Source organism: Castor canadensis, chromosome 13 (genome assembly GCF_047511655.1).
Source record: "Castor canadensis chromosome 13, mCasCan1.hap1v2, whole genome shotgun sequence".
Classification (NCBI taxonomy): domain Eukaryota; kingdom Metazoa; phylum Chordata; class Mammalia; order Rodentia; family Castoridae; genus Castor; species Castor canadensis.
The window spans coordinates 28,767,216-28,781,084 of NC_133398.1; the positions used below are offsets into that span (position 1 = coordinate 28,767,216).

General features: G+C 42.0%; 1 protein-coding gene across 2 annotated transcripts in view; it reads left to right on the forward strand.

Annotated features, from left to right (window-relative positions):
• Positions 1 to 13,869, forward strand: part of Abca1 (ATP binding cassette subfamily A member 1) — a 127,116-nt gene that overhangs the window by 92,063 nt on the left and 21,184 nt on the right. Inside the window, exons 23-33 of one of the 2 annotated variants that reach the window (XM_074051340.1) lie at positions 1,627 to 1,847; positions 3,169 to 3,247; positions 4,004 to 4,206; positions 5,579 to 5,627; positions 5,800 to 5,913; positions 6,961 to 7,109; positions 8,723 to 8,847; positions 10,049 to 10,147; positions 11,618 to 11,807; positions 12,665 to 12,759; positions 13,707 to 13,739. In XM_074051340.1, the coding sequence (XP_073907441.1) occupies positions 1,627 to 1,847; positions 3,169 to 3,247; positions 4,004 to 4,206; positions 5,579 to 5,627; positions 5,800 to 5,913; positions 6,961 to 7,109; positions 8,723 to 8,847; positions 10,049 to 10,147; positions 11,618 to 11,807; positions 12,665 to 12,759; positions 13,707 to 13,739 (1,357 nt within the window). Of the gene's footprint in view, positions 1 to 1,626; positions 1,848 to 3,068; positions 3,142 to 3,168; positions 3,248 to 4,003; positions 4,207 to 5,578; positions 5,628 to 5,799; positions 5,914 to 6,960; positions 7,110 to 8,722; positions 8,848 to 10,048; positions 10,148 to 11,617; positions 11,808 to 12,664; positions 12,760 to 13,706; positions 13,740 to 13,869 lie in introns of both variants that reach the window. The other variant, XM_020172047.2, reaches the window with a different exon arrangement.

The window sequence follows — 13,869 nt, forward strand, 5'->3', positions numbered from 1 at the left end:
TTATTCATGTGTGCATACAAGGCTTGGTTCATTTCTCCCCCCTGCCCCCACCCCCTCCCTTACCACCCACTCCGCCCCCTCCCGCTCCCCCCCTCAATACCCAGCAGAAACTATTTTGCCCTTATCTCTAATTTTGTTGTAGAGAGAGTATAAGCAATAATAGGAAGGAACAAGGGGTTTTGCTGGTTGAGATAAGGATAGCTATACAGGGCATTGACTCACATTGATTTCCTGTGTGTGGGTGTTACCTTCTAGGTTAATTCTTTTTGATCTAACCTTTTCTCTAGTTCCTGTAGGTTAATTCTTTTTGATCTAACCTTTTCTCTAGTACCTGTTCCCCTTTTCCTATTGGATTCAGTTGCTTTAAGGTATCTGCTTTAGTTTCTCTGCGTTAAGGGCAACAAATGCTAGCTAGTTTTTTAGGTGTCTTACCTATCCTCACCCCTCCCTTGTGTGCTCTCGCTTTTATCATGTGCTCATAGTCCAATCCCCTTGTTGTGTTTGCCCTTGATCTAATGTCCACATATGAGGGAGAACATACGATTTTTGGTTTTTTGAGCCAGGCTAACCTCACTCAGAATGATGTTCTCCAATTCCATCCATTTACCAGTGAATGATAACATTTCGTTCTTCTTCATGGCTGCATAAAATTCCATTGTGTATAGATACCACATTTTCTTAATCCATTCGTCAGTGCTGGGGCATCCTGGCTGTTTCCATAACTTGGCTATTGTGAATAGTGTCATGGCTAGTCTTGCTAGGTCAACAGAATTGCTTCTCAATGGAAACATGGAATTTCTTTTCTTAGAGCTCAGTGCCTGCCCATGGTATGAAGGTGGGAGGCTTGGTTTGCAAGACAGTGAAAACTTTTGCTTCATTATCTAGGGGTTGCAAGAAGAACAGAAATGACACATGTGTATCATGATTATGTTACCTGGTTATGTTTGTTTTGTCCCTAACTTGTTGCATTAAATTTATGCTTGTTGAAAAAGTGAATAATACCAGGTACCAGTGGCTCATGCCTGTAATCCTAGCTATTCAGGAGGTAGAAAACGAGAGGGGCATGGTTTGAAGCCAGCCCAGGCAAATAGTTCACCAGACCCTACCTGAAAAATACCCACCACAAAAAAAGGGCTGGTGGAGTGACTCAAGTGGCAGAGTGCTTTCTTAGCAAGCATGAAGCCCTGAGTTCAAACCCCAGTCCCATCAAAAAAAAAAAGTGAATAAACGAATGGAATGAGAGAGGTGCAGAGACATAATTGTTGATCTACCTAGAACTGTGCTGTGGTGTGAGAGGTACAGATTTTGGTGCCAGCTCCAGCTGGCCATGAGACTTTGGGAAAGTCACTTAACTTGCCTCAGTTTCCTTATGTATAGTAATTGCGCTTACCTCACAGAGGACTGAGAATGCCTATAAACTATCTAACATACCACTTGGCATGTAGCAGTTCCCAAATAAATAAATAATGGTCAGTGGCTGCACCCTAAGCTTCACCATCCTAGTGGGCACAGCCACTCCCAAGTCTTTCTCTTATGCTTACCCCATGATCTCTGTAGTCCCTGCCACTATGATCAGTGACAACTGACAGGCCTTATCTATCACATCCTTGTGTTTGTACCTCGTAGGCCGCACCATTATTCTCTCTACACACCACATGGATGAAGCAGACATTTTGGGAGACAGGATTGCTATCATTTCCCATGGAAAGCTGTGCTGTGTGGGTTCTTCTCTGTTTCTCAAAAACCAGCTGGGAACAGGCTACTACCTGACCTTGGTGAAGAAAGATGTGGAATCCTCCCTTAGTTCCTGCAGAAATAGCAGCAGCACTGTATCATACCTGAAAAAGGTGAGCTGCAGTCTCAGGGCTGGGCAGGTGCTGGGTCTGGGCAGTTGGGATTTGTTGACTGTGGATGGATTGTCCACTTCTGCCCCATTCTGCCAAGTAGTGGCCACCATCTCCTTGCTCTGTGATCCTATTGGAAGGCATCATACCTCCTCTGTGGAAAGCTCAGGAGACCTCTCTTCCCATTGTGCTAGTTCTGGTGCATCCCACTTCATTTTTCCTATGGAAGTACAGTAAGTGATGGAGAAAGGCCTTTGAGGATTTTATTGTGGCAAAGAAAAGAGACTTGCCAAGAGGTAAGAGCCTTGGCTACAAAATGCCCTGCCATTCCTGCCCTTTACTTTTAAAACTTATTGACCTTAACTTTTAAACTACAAAGCATCAAATATTATTAAGCACCAATTTCATGCCACACAGACTCTGGGTATAAAAGAAAATAATGATAATAGTTCATTTTCTGTTGCATTTGCATTTTTTACACTTAATATCTCAAAGTGCAGAGCAACAGTGGGAAGACATTATCATGATTATTATCCTGGATGAGGGAAGTGAAACTTGGAGGGATTTGGTAGCTTATTCAAAGTCACCCAACAAGTAACGGGTGAGACTGTTACCCAATAACCAGATATGTTTTGCTCTCTACCATTGGATATGCTCTCTACCATTGGATAAGCCTGACATTTAGTTGTGTGTTGAAACCAGCAACATCTAATACATTCATATTCCTAACCTTAACTTGGATCCATTATTTACCTTTTAACAAGAGCCTCCACACTAAAGTGTGGTTTGAGGATCAGAAGCCTTAGGATCACTTGGAAACTTGTTCGACATGGTGCAACCTGGATCCAATTTAGACCTACTGAGTTAGAATCTGCATTTTAATAAGGTCCTTGAGTAAACACACATTAAAGCTTAGGAAACATTAAACTGGGCAAGTAGCCAGGTAAATCCCTGGTTGCAGCATTTATTGGCAGGCCTCCATTCTGTTGATAGCTCTGCTTCCTGACCTCTTATCCCAGGAATCAAGGCTGTCCACAAGGCACACACATGTAAGACAGTGGCCTCTGAAGCCCTGTCTGCCAGATGCATGTGTCCCAGGAAAAGCTTTTTTTTTGGAACAGCTCTTATACAATGGAGCTTCTTGGAAGCACTTCCCGGCGAAGGTGGTGGTGTCTATACCTTGCTCGGTCCCTGACCCATTCTCACCTCCTTCTTTGCCATCAGGAGGACAGTGTTTCTCAGAGCAGTTCTGATGCTGGCCTGGGCAGTGACCATGAAAGTGACACGCTGACCATCGGTAAGGACTCTGGGGTTTCTTATTCAGGTGGTGCCTGAGCTTCCCCCAGCTGGGCAGAATGGAGGCAGAGGAGGCGAGGTGCAGAGGCTGTTGGCGCTGACTCAAGGTTTGCTGCTGGGCTGGGCTGGGTGGCTGTGGGAGCGATTGCAGCTTGGTGGCGGGTTGGCCTAATGCTTGCTGGGGAGCCTGGGGCTTGGTCTGGGAGCTGGCAGGGCAGTGCCCCTAAGAATGGAGATGATTGGGACTTGGGGAATTCCTTATGGGAGTGGATCTGGCTGGGCACTGGACAAGGAGCTGAGAACCAAGCCAGCAGGGAGGGATTTGAGCTTAGCATAGGAGGGTGAGAACCCAGGAATAAGGAACAGCCTTGCAGGCTTTCCTCAGTGGTGTGTATGGGAGACCAGTATCAACAGTAGCATATGGAAGAGAAATATTGACCCTGGCTATCTCTGCCTAGTCCCAACAGCTGGCTTCAGGAAGACTGCCCCCATGAACTGTTTGATTAGCTCTCAATTGAGGTAAATCGTAGGTAGCCTCCTTTGAAAGTTTAGGGAAAGGTAAAGAATATTTATGGATACTTTATTCATTGAAGAATCCTAGGACATATGCAATAGACAGCAGTCTTTCAACTTCAGCAAGTCATCTCTGCATGTATCCATCCCTCATGCATGAGTACCTACAGCAAGTCTGGCTTTGGTGATATAAAGGTGAATCAGAGACAGTCCTTCCTCCCCCTGGAGTTCTTCAGCCAAAGATTTGGAATGGCTTGGAGTCAAAGGTGGAATGGCTTGGAGCATGTAGGACAGTGGGCTTCTGAGAATCCTGAGCTGACCAGGATATCTTTGTACTCTGACCCCTACAGATGTGTCTGCTATCTCCAGCCTCATTAGGAAGCATGTTTCTGAAGCCCGACTAGTGGAAGACATTGGGCATGAGCTGACCTATGTGCTACCATATGAAGCTGCTAAGGAGGGAGCCTTTGTGGAACTCTTCCATGAGATTGATGACCGGCTGTCAGACCTCGGCATCTCCAGTTATGGCATTTCCGAGACTACCCTAGAAGAAGTAAGCTCAGATAGCAGCACCAACAATCTCGAGGCTGGATAGGCAGCCTGTACCACAAATAGGATTATGTGGCATCATCCCTGAACTTTCAGGTTGTTGATAGCTGGGTAATGTTGGCCCCAGTGAACCATTTAGGAAGGATCCTAGTGGGAAACAGCTGGAAAGAAATATTGGGATTGTTCTCTGGTGTGGTTGTGTCACCACCAAGTGTCAACTAGACTCTCATAAAATAAAATGATCAACATTTATAGTTCACTGGGTTAAGTGCTGAGCTTGATGGTTTTTCTGTTTTGTTTTAATCATTATAATCTCATTTAATCCTCATAAGAAGATGAGAGTCAATAGTGAGGGATGTTGACCTGGGATTCGCTTGGGACTGCAAAGCCCATGCTCTCTTTACCATGTAGCAATTCCTACCTTGGAGACACAGCATCACAGACTCGAGGGCGGGAAGGGATGTAAAAGTTGCGTCACCTGATGGTCTCCAGGATAGCTTGTGTGGTAACTGTTTGGGGATATTACTGACAATGAAGATTCTAAGGCTCAGCTCTAGTGCCTTTGAATCAGAATTTCTGAAGGTTGGCCTTAAAGTTCATATTGCTATTGCATGCTTCCCATTCAGTGGTCTACAAACTACTTTGGAAATTATTGATCTCATTTAGATTCTCCTCTGATATTTGAATCTCTGCCATAATATTTACTTCTTTTTTTTGTGGTACTTGGTTTTGAACTCAGGGCCTACACCTTGAGCCAGTGCACCACCCGTTTTTTTGTGGTGGGATTTTTCAAGATAGGGTCTCACAAACTGTTTGCTTGGGTTGGCTTCAAATTGTGATCCTCCTGATCTCTACTTCCTGAGTGGCTAGGATTACAGGCATGAACTACTGGTGCCTGGCCATCTATTTCCTCTTGACCATTCTGTCTTGAATAACTTACCATAGTATATCCTACCTAAAGATTTGGAGCCACAGACCTAAAAGAAGCCATTTACCTCATTCCCTGTGGGTTCAGAACAGATTTCTTCTGTACTGTTCTAATGTCACAACTTTTAGTTTTTAATATTTTTTTGTTTATTCATTTATTCATATGTGCATACATTGTTTGGGCCATCTCTCTCCCCTTCTGCCCTCTTCTCCAATTTTGTCATAACTTTTATTTTGAAAAGGATATCTGGATTGGTAACTCTCACCTCTGAGAAAATGTTTTCTGGCAAAAATAGCATCACTCCTGAGTGACTCTGATGAAGTTTTAGTAAATGTGTCTTCCACCTTCTTTGTTTCACAGGGATATCAGGCAACTCAATGACGTACTCATGGTAGGGATGGCTACTCTCAAGTTAATGCTTATCCTGTCATCTCCTCTTACTTTTCAGATATTTCTCAAAGTGGCTGAAGAGAGTGGGGTGGACGCTGAGACTTCAGGTAACCCTCTTGAGGGGACTGTTCATTCTTTGGATAGTACCTTCGACGGCACCATTGTACTTTTCTTATTGCGTTCTAGTGTAGTTTCATTTTTAGTGTGTATATTGGTACAGGTGGAGGAAAGTTTGTTTTGTTGCCAATAAAAAGTTGGATCCCTTCTTTTTGCTTTCAGATGGTACCTTGCCAGCAAGACGAAACAGGCGGGCCTTTGGGGACAAGCAGAGCTGTCTTCGCCCATTCACTGAAGATGATGCTATTGATCCGAATGACTCTGACATAGACCCAGGTTCGTTTGGGCAAGATCTTTGTTCTACTATTTGACTGTGGGTTTCTCTTTTATGTTCTTCTCAGCTGTTTCCTTTTGATATGTTTTAGTGAAAATGATAGATCCCTACAGGGTCCAAAAGGAAGTGAAAAAATGAGAAAAGCCACTTTTCCTTTTCTGGTGTTATATGTCTGGTCAAACCTGAAAGAGCCTGTCCTTATCACTTCTTTTATTTAGTGGAGATACTACTCCACTAAATACACATAGATGGCTCCTTGATCCTCCAAACCCATTTATTTATTGTCTTTTCTGATGGTTCCCAGTTTCTTGTATACATAAGGTGTTTAATGATTGAATATTAATTGCATGGAAGAATGCTTTTGAAAGAGTCAGAGAGAAGAATTTGCTTTCAGTGTTAATTGTGTCCTTAGATACAGATATTTTGGACGATTGGAGGGGAGGTAAGAAATAAAACAAAATTGATAAGGTATGAAAGCTCCTCAGGAATCATTAGTTTAAGGCAAGGATTTCTATGTAATTTTTTAGGAGTGAAAAACTTTCTGGTTCTACCAATCGTTGGTCACATGAGTGTGTGGCTCTTATGTTTTCTCTCACTTCATACTTGTCAGTACCCAAATTGTTTGAAATTTGCCTACTTTTTAATAAAATATAAAAGGAGAAAAATTGCCATTGTATGTTATCAGCCTACAGACATGGCCTGTTTCATAGAATAATCTATAAGAAATGAATAATGTCTTGATTCATCTGAATCACTTACAATAACACCCAATTATGTGTGAACACATGTCTTCACTTGTCTCAGGCACCTTCCTCTTCTGTACTCTTCAGATGAGGACTGAAAAGCACAGACTGCTACTGTAGGATATATTGAGTCATACCTTTTTTCTTGGAAGTAGATTTGTCATGAAAACCCTTCACTTCTGTGACATACTTCAGGCTTCAAATACAAGCTTCCAAGATGGTTGCTGAAGATAACAGAAGAAGGAGTGTGGTCTTGTTCACAATACCTAAAAAAAATAGGTGACCTTTGGTGTTGATTTCTTGCAGAATCCAGAGAGACCGACCTGCTCAGTGGGATGGATGGCAAAGGCTCCTACCAGGTGAAGGGCTGGAAACTCACACAGCAACAGTTTTTGGCTCTTTTGTGGAAGAGACTGCTAATTGCCAGACGGAGTAGAAAAGGATTCTTTGCTCAGGTGAGATATACTGGTCTCTGGCTCCATGGCTGAATGCAGGCTCCCTGATTAAAGGAGGCAGAATTGTGGGCAAGATACAGATACTCGAGCTAGATTATCATAGTTCTATCCCAGTTCTGCTTCTTGTCATTTGTGCATCTATGGGCAACTGGGCTTCAATTTCCTCATCTGCAGAACAGGAAAAATAATAGTAGAGGGTTGTAAAGAGGATAAAAAAAAGTATTTAGAATGGGGTCTGACATTAGTAAGTGGCGTGTGTGTGAGAGAGACTTTAATTTAGAGATGAGCATAAAAGGGACAAAGTCTAGATTAAACTGGTTGGGCAGATTCTACTCTCGTAACCTGAGAGATGTTATGCTGAGATGCACTTGACATGAACCAATGAGAAACATGACTTTTGTCTAAGTTGATGTTTAACTCAAATGGCTAGAAAAGATAGCAAGAGAGTTCAGAATATAACTGGCAAACCAGGAAACCCATTACACTAATGCTTGCATGTAGAGTTTGCATGCTTAGTTAGAAAGGTTAAAATTATTTCGCTCCAAAAATCAAGAAATGTAGAGAAAACGTCTGGAAGAGAGGGTCTTCCCTATAGACTATGTGGGTGATGCGAAGAACATGAGTTTGGAGCATTCAGATCTGGATTTGAAATCTAGTTCTGTTACTTAACTGGCTACGTGACAACAAACAAGTCACTCAATCTCCTGATCCTTCATTGTCTATTTTTGGATGGTGATGATAATAACACCATAAATAATGTAAAAGCTGGATAGTAATAATTAAATGAGGTAATTCTCATTACAGTGTTTTCCAGGAGAATTATGATAGTTTTCTGTACTAGAACCAGGGTCATCATTTGTATCTCTAAGTTTTTAAAGGGTAAATTTCTCAGTAATAAAAGACCTTTGGGTTTACTTTTAAAGTACCTAGAAGTCATTGGAGAATGTATGGGTGAAAGTTTCAGGAGATTCTAGAGAATTTAGATAATTATGTTTTTGTGTTGATTATAGGGACAGTGGCTGCTGTTGCCTCTAATAGTAGCCATTGCTGTAGAGTTGTTTTTTGTGCATGGGATCTGAATCTGTTCTCAGTCCTCAGATTACAAATAAGAACATCCTTTAGAGGGGGACATGATGTCCCAGGATATAATGGTAGTAGAGTCTGAATCAGGATTCATGTGTTCTGGCTCCTGGTCCCCAACTTGTTCTCTCAGCCTTTTTCTGAGCTGAGCAGCACTCATCATGGTCAAGTGTGGCCTTTCTCAGTCTCCAGGGGAAAGAAGGCAAACACCCAACATTCAGAATCATCCCACTATAGGATCACTGTTTAACTCTGAAGTTCCCAGCTTAATGCTTCCACTTGATGACTGTAGCCTTTGGCCTTGTGCTGTTAGCTTCCAGTAATGTCCTAGAAGGAGTAGGTTTACTTTTCAGGCTCCATTGCTTCCCAACTGCCACGAATACCTTGGTAGAACTCAGCTTTGGGCCCTATACTCTGAATTCCTGTGCTGGCTGGTCTGGGAAGTTGACTGGATTTGCAAGGTCTTATCCCTTGGACTTTTAACTCTTACCTTTTTCTGTTGTCTGTCCACCTTCTCCAATGCCTGGTTGTAGATTGTCCTGCCAGCTGTGTTTGTCTGTATTGCCCTGGTGTTCAGCCTGATCGTGCCACCCTTTGGCAAGTACCCCAGCCTGGAACTTCAGCCATGGATGTACAATGAGCAGTATACGTTTGTCAGGTATGTGCTTGTCTTCTGTGCCCTAAGGGAAAAGAGGGTTCAAGCAGACCAAGGGTGTTTACTATGCTGGAATAGGGAATGGACTCAAGAATCCCACAGTAGAATGGATTTTATCTACTGTGGCTCAGTCTCCTATACAAGCTACTACTACTTGCAAACAGTAACAGTGAACTGTCCTTGAAATAATAGGCAAGTCCCCTGTTGGGCATTTCATCTACTCTTCTTACACTGCTGTTGTCAGAAATGACGATGTGTTTTAGGTAATCTGCCCTTGCTGAAACCTGTGATTAAATTATAAAATATTTGGATTTCTAAACATGTGCTTTATTTTATAATAAAGTCCCAGGGCTTAATATACTGTCAAAATATAGAAGTTCCAAGTTTTTGTTTTCTGTACAGTACAATTTGTATAGTTATTATCTATGCTCTTAAATTTAGGATATTAGCTAGTATTCATCTTTAGACAAGAATACTTTCAATTCAATAATAATCCATCCTATGCTTAAAACAAAAGGACAAAGGAATTTCTGGATCTATCAAAAGTTTTCTTCAGTTTTGTAGATTGTAGGTCTGTAGTTGGGGAAAGTGTGTCAATGATAGAAGGGGAACCGTATGAATTAGTCTCTTTTTCTCTGACCCATGTTTTCCTCTTGAGTTGTTCAGTTCTATTTGATTCATGCCACCATTTCCAGATACTGATCTTACACTTCCCATAGAATATGGCACGTGTTTATGACTATGACCATTGTTTTTTATATGTTCGATTTATCCACTCTGTCAGTAAAATCTGCCTGTCTTGTCTTAGAAAAATCCTGGTTGTCTGTGCCAAGTGAATAATTTTGTAAATACCTTTGAAATACTTATCCTTAGTGTTTCTTTACTTCAAATTAAAATGTGTATGTAAATGTGTGTATGTGTGTACATGTACACATATCTGCATATATATATATATATATATATATATATATATAAAACCTGTTTTTACATGCTCCACTTTGGGTGCTGTATGTTACCCCAATGCTAAATATATGGCCAAAATCTGAGATCCTTGTAGGTGGTTTCTGTGTTTTATTCACTTTGGTTTAAAGAACTTGGGGCCAAGGTAATACTTAATAGAGTGTTTTATTTGGAAGAACTTTTCTGCCTCCCACTTCCTGGTTTGAATGAGTTACTGAGCTGGCCTTCTCTCATGTACCCACAGCAATGATGCTCCTGAGGACATGGGCACCCAGGAACTCTTGAATGCCCTCACCAAAGACCCTGGCTTTGGGACCCGATGTATGGAAGGAAACCCAATCCCGTGAGTGACACTTTAGCAAGAAGCTGGCTTCATATGTTGCCACCTAGTTTGCTGTCTGTTATACTGCATTTATCAACTGCATGCCACCTTATGACCACCATTCTTTTGCATTTTGAGTCACTTTTTGTTTCAAAAAGCCAATATAATAACTAACCAAACAATCTTGGAACAAATAATTTCCTAACATCCTGCAGAGGAAATCATTATCAACATTTGTTTACTCCTTTAGAACATTGATACCTGTTTTTAAGTAGCACTATTGATCGAATGCTTTCCTCTTCTCTCCTTGCCCCCAACTCCTGTGTTTAAATGCCACAGCGAGCTGCCATTGTCTATAAAATTTGCAGTTTTGCTTATCAGTTCTTCACCTTAACCTGAAAAGATGACATGTTGATTTTTATAAGAATGGACATGTTCTTCTTTTACAGTTGTTTATTTTCATCATACTTCTTGCTTTCAGAATATTTTTTATAGAGTAGGCAGATAAATTCAGTGGTACACCCATACAACTGTGTGTACAGGAGAAGGCAAGTCAGGCGGTCTTTGTAGTGAAGATAGTGGAGAGGTGAGAAGCATGAGAGAGCTAAAGGCTGGTAGAAGTGGGTTCAACTTCCAGGTGCAGGTAGAATTTGCACCTGAGGTTGATAAACCATAAGCAGTGACACCTGAGGAATTATGGAAACTTGGGAAGGTGTTAGAAAACTGAAGAAGGAAAAACTTGAATTCACTGTTTTAAAGGGGAAGGATGGCTGATCCTGCAAATGTAATACCTCTGTATACAAGGTCCAGAGCAGATTCCTAAGTGGATAGCTGCTATGTACTTGTTAGCTCTTAATTAGTACTAGATAATGTGTTAGTCACTTTCATTGCTGTGACAAAATACCTGAGAAAATCAACTCATAAGGAAAAAGATTTACTGTGACTGGTTCATGGTTTCAGAAGTTTTAGTTCAGTGGTCAGTTATCTACTATTTTTGGCCTGTAATAAGTCAGAATTTCATGTTACATAGTGTGTGGTAGAGCAAAGCTGATCACATTATGGTGGTCAGGAAGCAAAAAAAGAAAGGAAGGGGCCAGGGTCCCAATATCTCCTTCAAGGGCATGTCCCCAGTGACCTAACTTCCTTCCATGAGGCCCCACCTCCTAAAGGTTCCACCACCTCCCAATCATGTCACAGACTGGGGACCAAGCCTTTTGCGTATAGGCCTTCGGGGAACATTTTAAGATATAAATCATAACAGGTAGTTACTAAATATTTCTTGGCACTTAGTAGTTAGTACTCAATGGGTGGTAAGTCCCAAAAGCCAATACTGGTTCCATAATAAAAAGATGATTTTCATGCTCATTCTTTCCAAATGGTGAGGGATAGGTACATGTTTATGGTTGTTACAGAATGATCCTGTGCTCCTAAGGCAACAGGAAAGGTCAGGCCCTCTCACATGACCCTACTCTTGATGTCCTCCCTTTGCAGAGACACGCCCTGCTTGGTGGGGGAGGAGGACTGGACCACTGCCCCAGTTCCCCAGACCATCATGGACCTGTTCCAAAATGGGAACTGGACGATGGAGAACCCCTCCCCTGCTTGCCAGTGCAGCAGTGACAAAATCAAGAAGATGCTGCCTGTGTGTCCCCCAGGAGCAGGAGGGCTGCCACCTCCACAGGTGTGTCACTGTAAGGGTGTGACTGAACAGTTGGTACAGGGTAGGCTGGTAGCATCTGCTTGGGAGCAGGAATGGATGAGATGTGATGAAAGGAGGGTTTATCTCAGTTTGATTTTACTTGTTATAGAGAAAAGCAAGTGAGTTTTGAATAGATGGGACTTAGAGCATATTGTGCCTATGCCTGTCCCACAGGGGTGACACCATAGGACAGACTGTTACAAGACTGGCTTCTAACCATGGTTTTGCCACAGCTTAGCTGGTGGCCTTCAACAGGCCATGTGAACTCACTGGGCCTGTTTCTTCATCTCTGAATTAGGAAAGAGACCAGAAAACTTTGGTCTTATTCTCTGAGATGCTGAGTTTGAGAAGGACATTTGAGACTTTTTTTCTGACAGGGGTCTTGCTTTCTCAGCTTCCAGGTTAAAGGATGAGGGCAGCAATTTTAAATGTGTGTGCATACTTAAATCAGTCTTGGTTGCCACTATAATAGTTAACCTACTCATCAGTATGACTCCGATATATACAAAAATTCACTAGGCATAGTTTGTGAAGCTGGTCCCTAAAATCATTTGTGACTCTGAAGGATCCCAGCTCATTGCCTATTGTTTAAATGTTGAGAAAAATTTCCTGGGGAAGGCCTGAGCTTGGTATAAGTGACTGTCCAGTACCCAGTGGAGAATGGACCAGGTCTTGGTGGTGGACGGCTTAAGGTAGTGCCTGAGCCCTGTGGTCAGGGTTCCACTCTCACTGTGGTACATGGTTGAGGAGCATGTATCCCTGTAAGTTTTTTTTAAATCCTGTCCTGCCCCAGTTCTTGTCTCTAAAGACAGATGTGCTTGGTTTTTATGTGGTTACAGAGGAAACAGAACACTGCTGACACCCTTCAGAACCTGACGGGAAGAAACATTTCAGATTATCTGGTGAAGACGTATGTGCAGATCATAGCCAAAAGGTGACTGCTTGCTGAAGTTGGCCTGCGGAGGGGAGTTAAAGGCCTACAAATAGTAGACCTGAGTGGTGGGGGAATTGCCAGATTATGGCCCAATGATTCTATCAGAAGTTTAGGGTATTATCCCAAACTAGAAAAAAAAAGGTGAGAGGTATTGTGTACATTCAGATGTCAGCTTCAAGGCTAAGGCAGCCTGTCCTAGGATGAAAACAAATGTGGATTCAAATTTGCATCCTGCCACTTACTGGCTGCTTGACCAGGGGCAGTGCATTATCCTTTTAAAGCCTGACTTTGTATAAAATGTGATAATGGTGTTGCTCTTACAAGTTTGTTGTGAGAACTGAATGAAATGATATATGCAAAGTGTCTTGGGTACTCTGTATTCAATGGACTCTGGTAACATGTGGTGTCATGAACAGTGCTCTGGGAACACTCAGCAATCTGTCTTGGCTTTAGAGCCTTGGAAGAGCTTTGTAGCTTCCTAGGACATGGCCCCATTGTGGGTAATGTTTATTTAATGCTCGGAAAATGTGTGTTCTGATTTCTTTCCCATCAGTTTGGTCAGGTGGGATTTCTTTTAGGAGTTCTCAGTGACTTTAAGTGACAAGGGGTGTGCTGGAATGATAATCACGAGTTTCCAAGAAAGAGGCCTAACTTCACCACATGTCATTCACAATTGAAGTATTGCTTTGGACTGAAAAAAGCCTCTAGTTCAGTCGTCTCTTGGTCTGTAAGGTGTTTTTAAAATTGGCTTAATGCAATTCTCATATAAATAACAGTTTTAAAGACATGCCAAGAATGGCACATTCCATCAGTGCCAGACTGATCATATAACTACTACTATTGCTTTCTTTTATACTCTGGTAGATATTTATGCCTTTTGCATCATAAGTAATAGGATCAGTGCTTTCTAGAACTGATTTTTGGTCTCTTTTTTTTACTTTCTGCAGCTTAAAGAATAAGATCTGGGTAAATGAGTTTAGGTAAGTTGATCTTTTCTTCTAGTTGTCCCTGGCACTTGTAGCCTCAGAAGAATGATTTTGATGCAGACATCTTGGAGCAAGGGAAAGTTGTTGGTTTGGGGATCCTTTGCCACTCACACTCTCTTGGGTG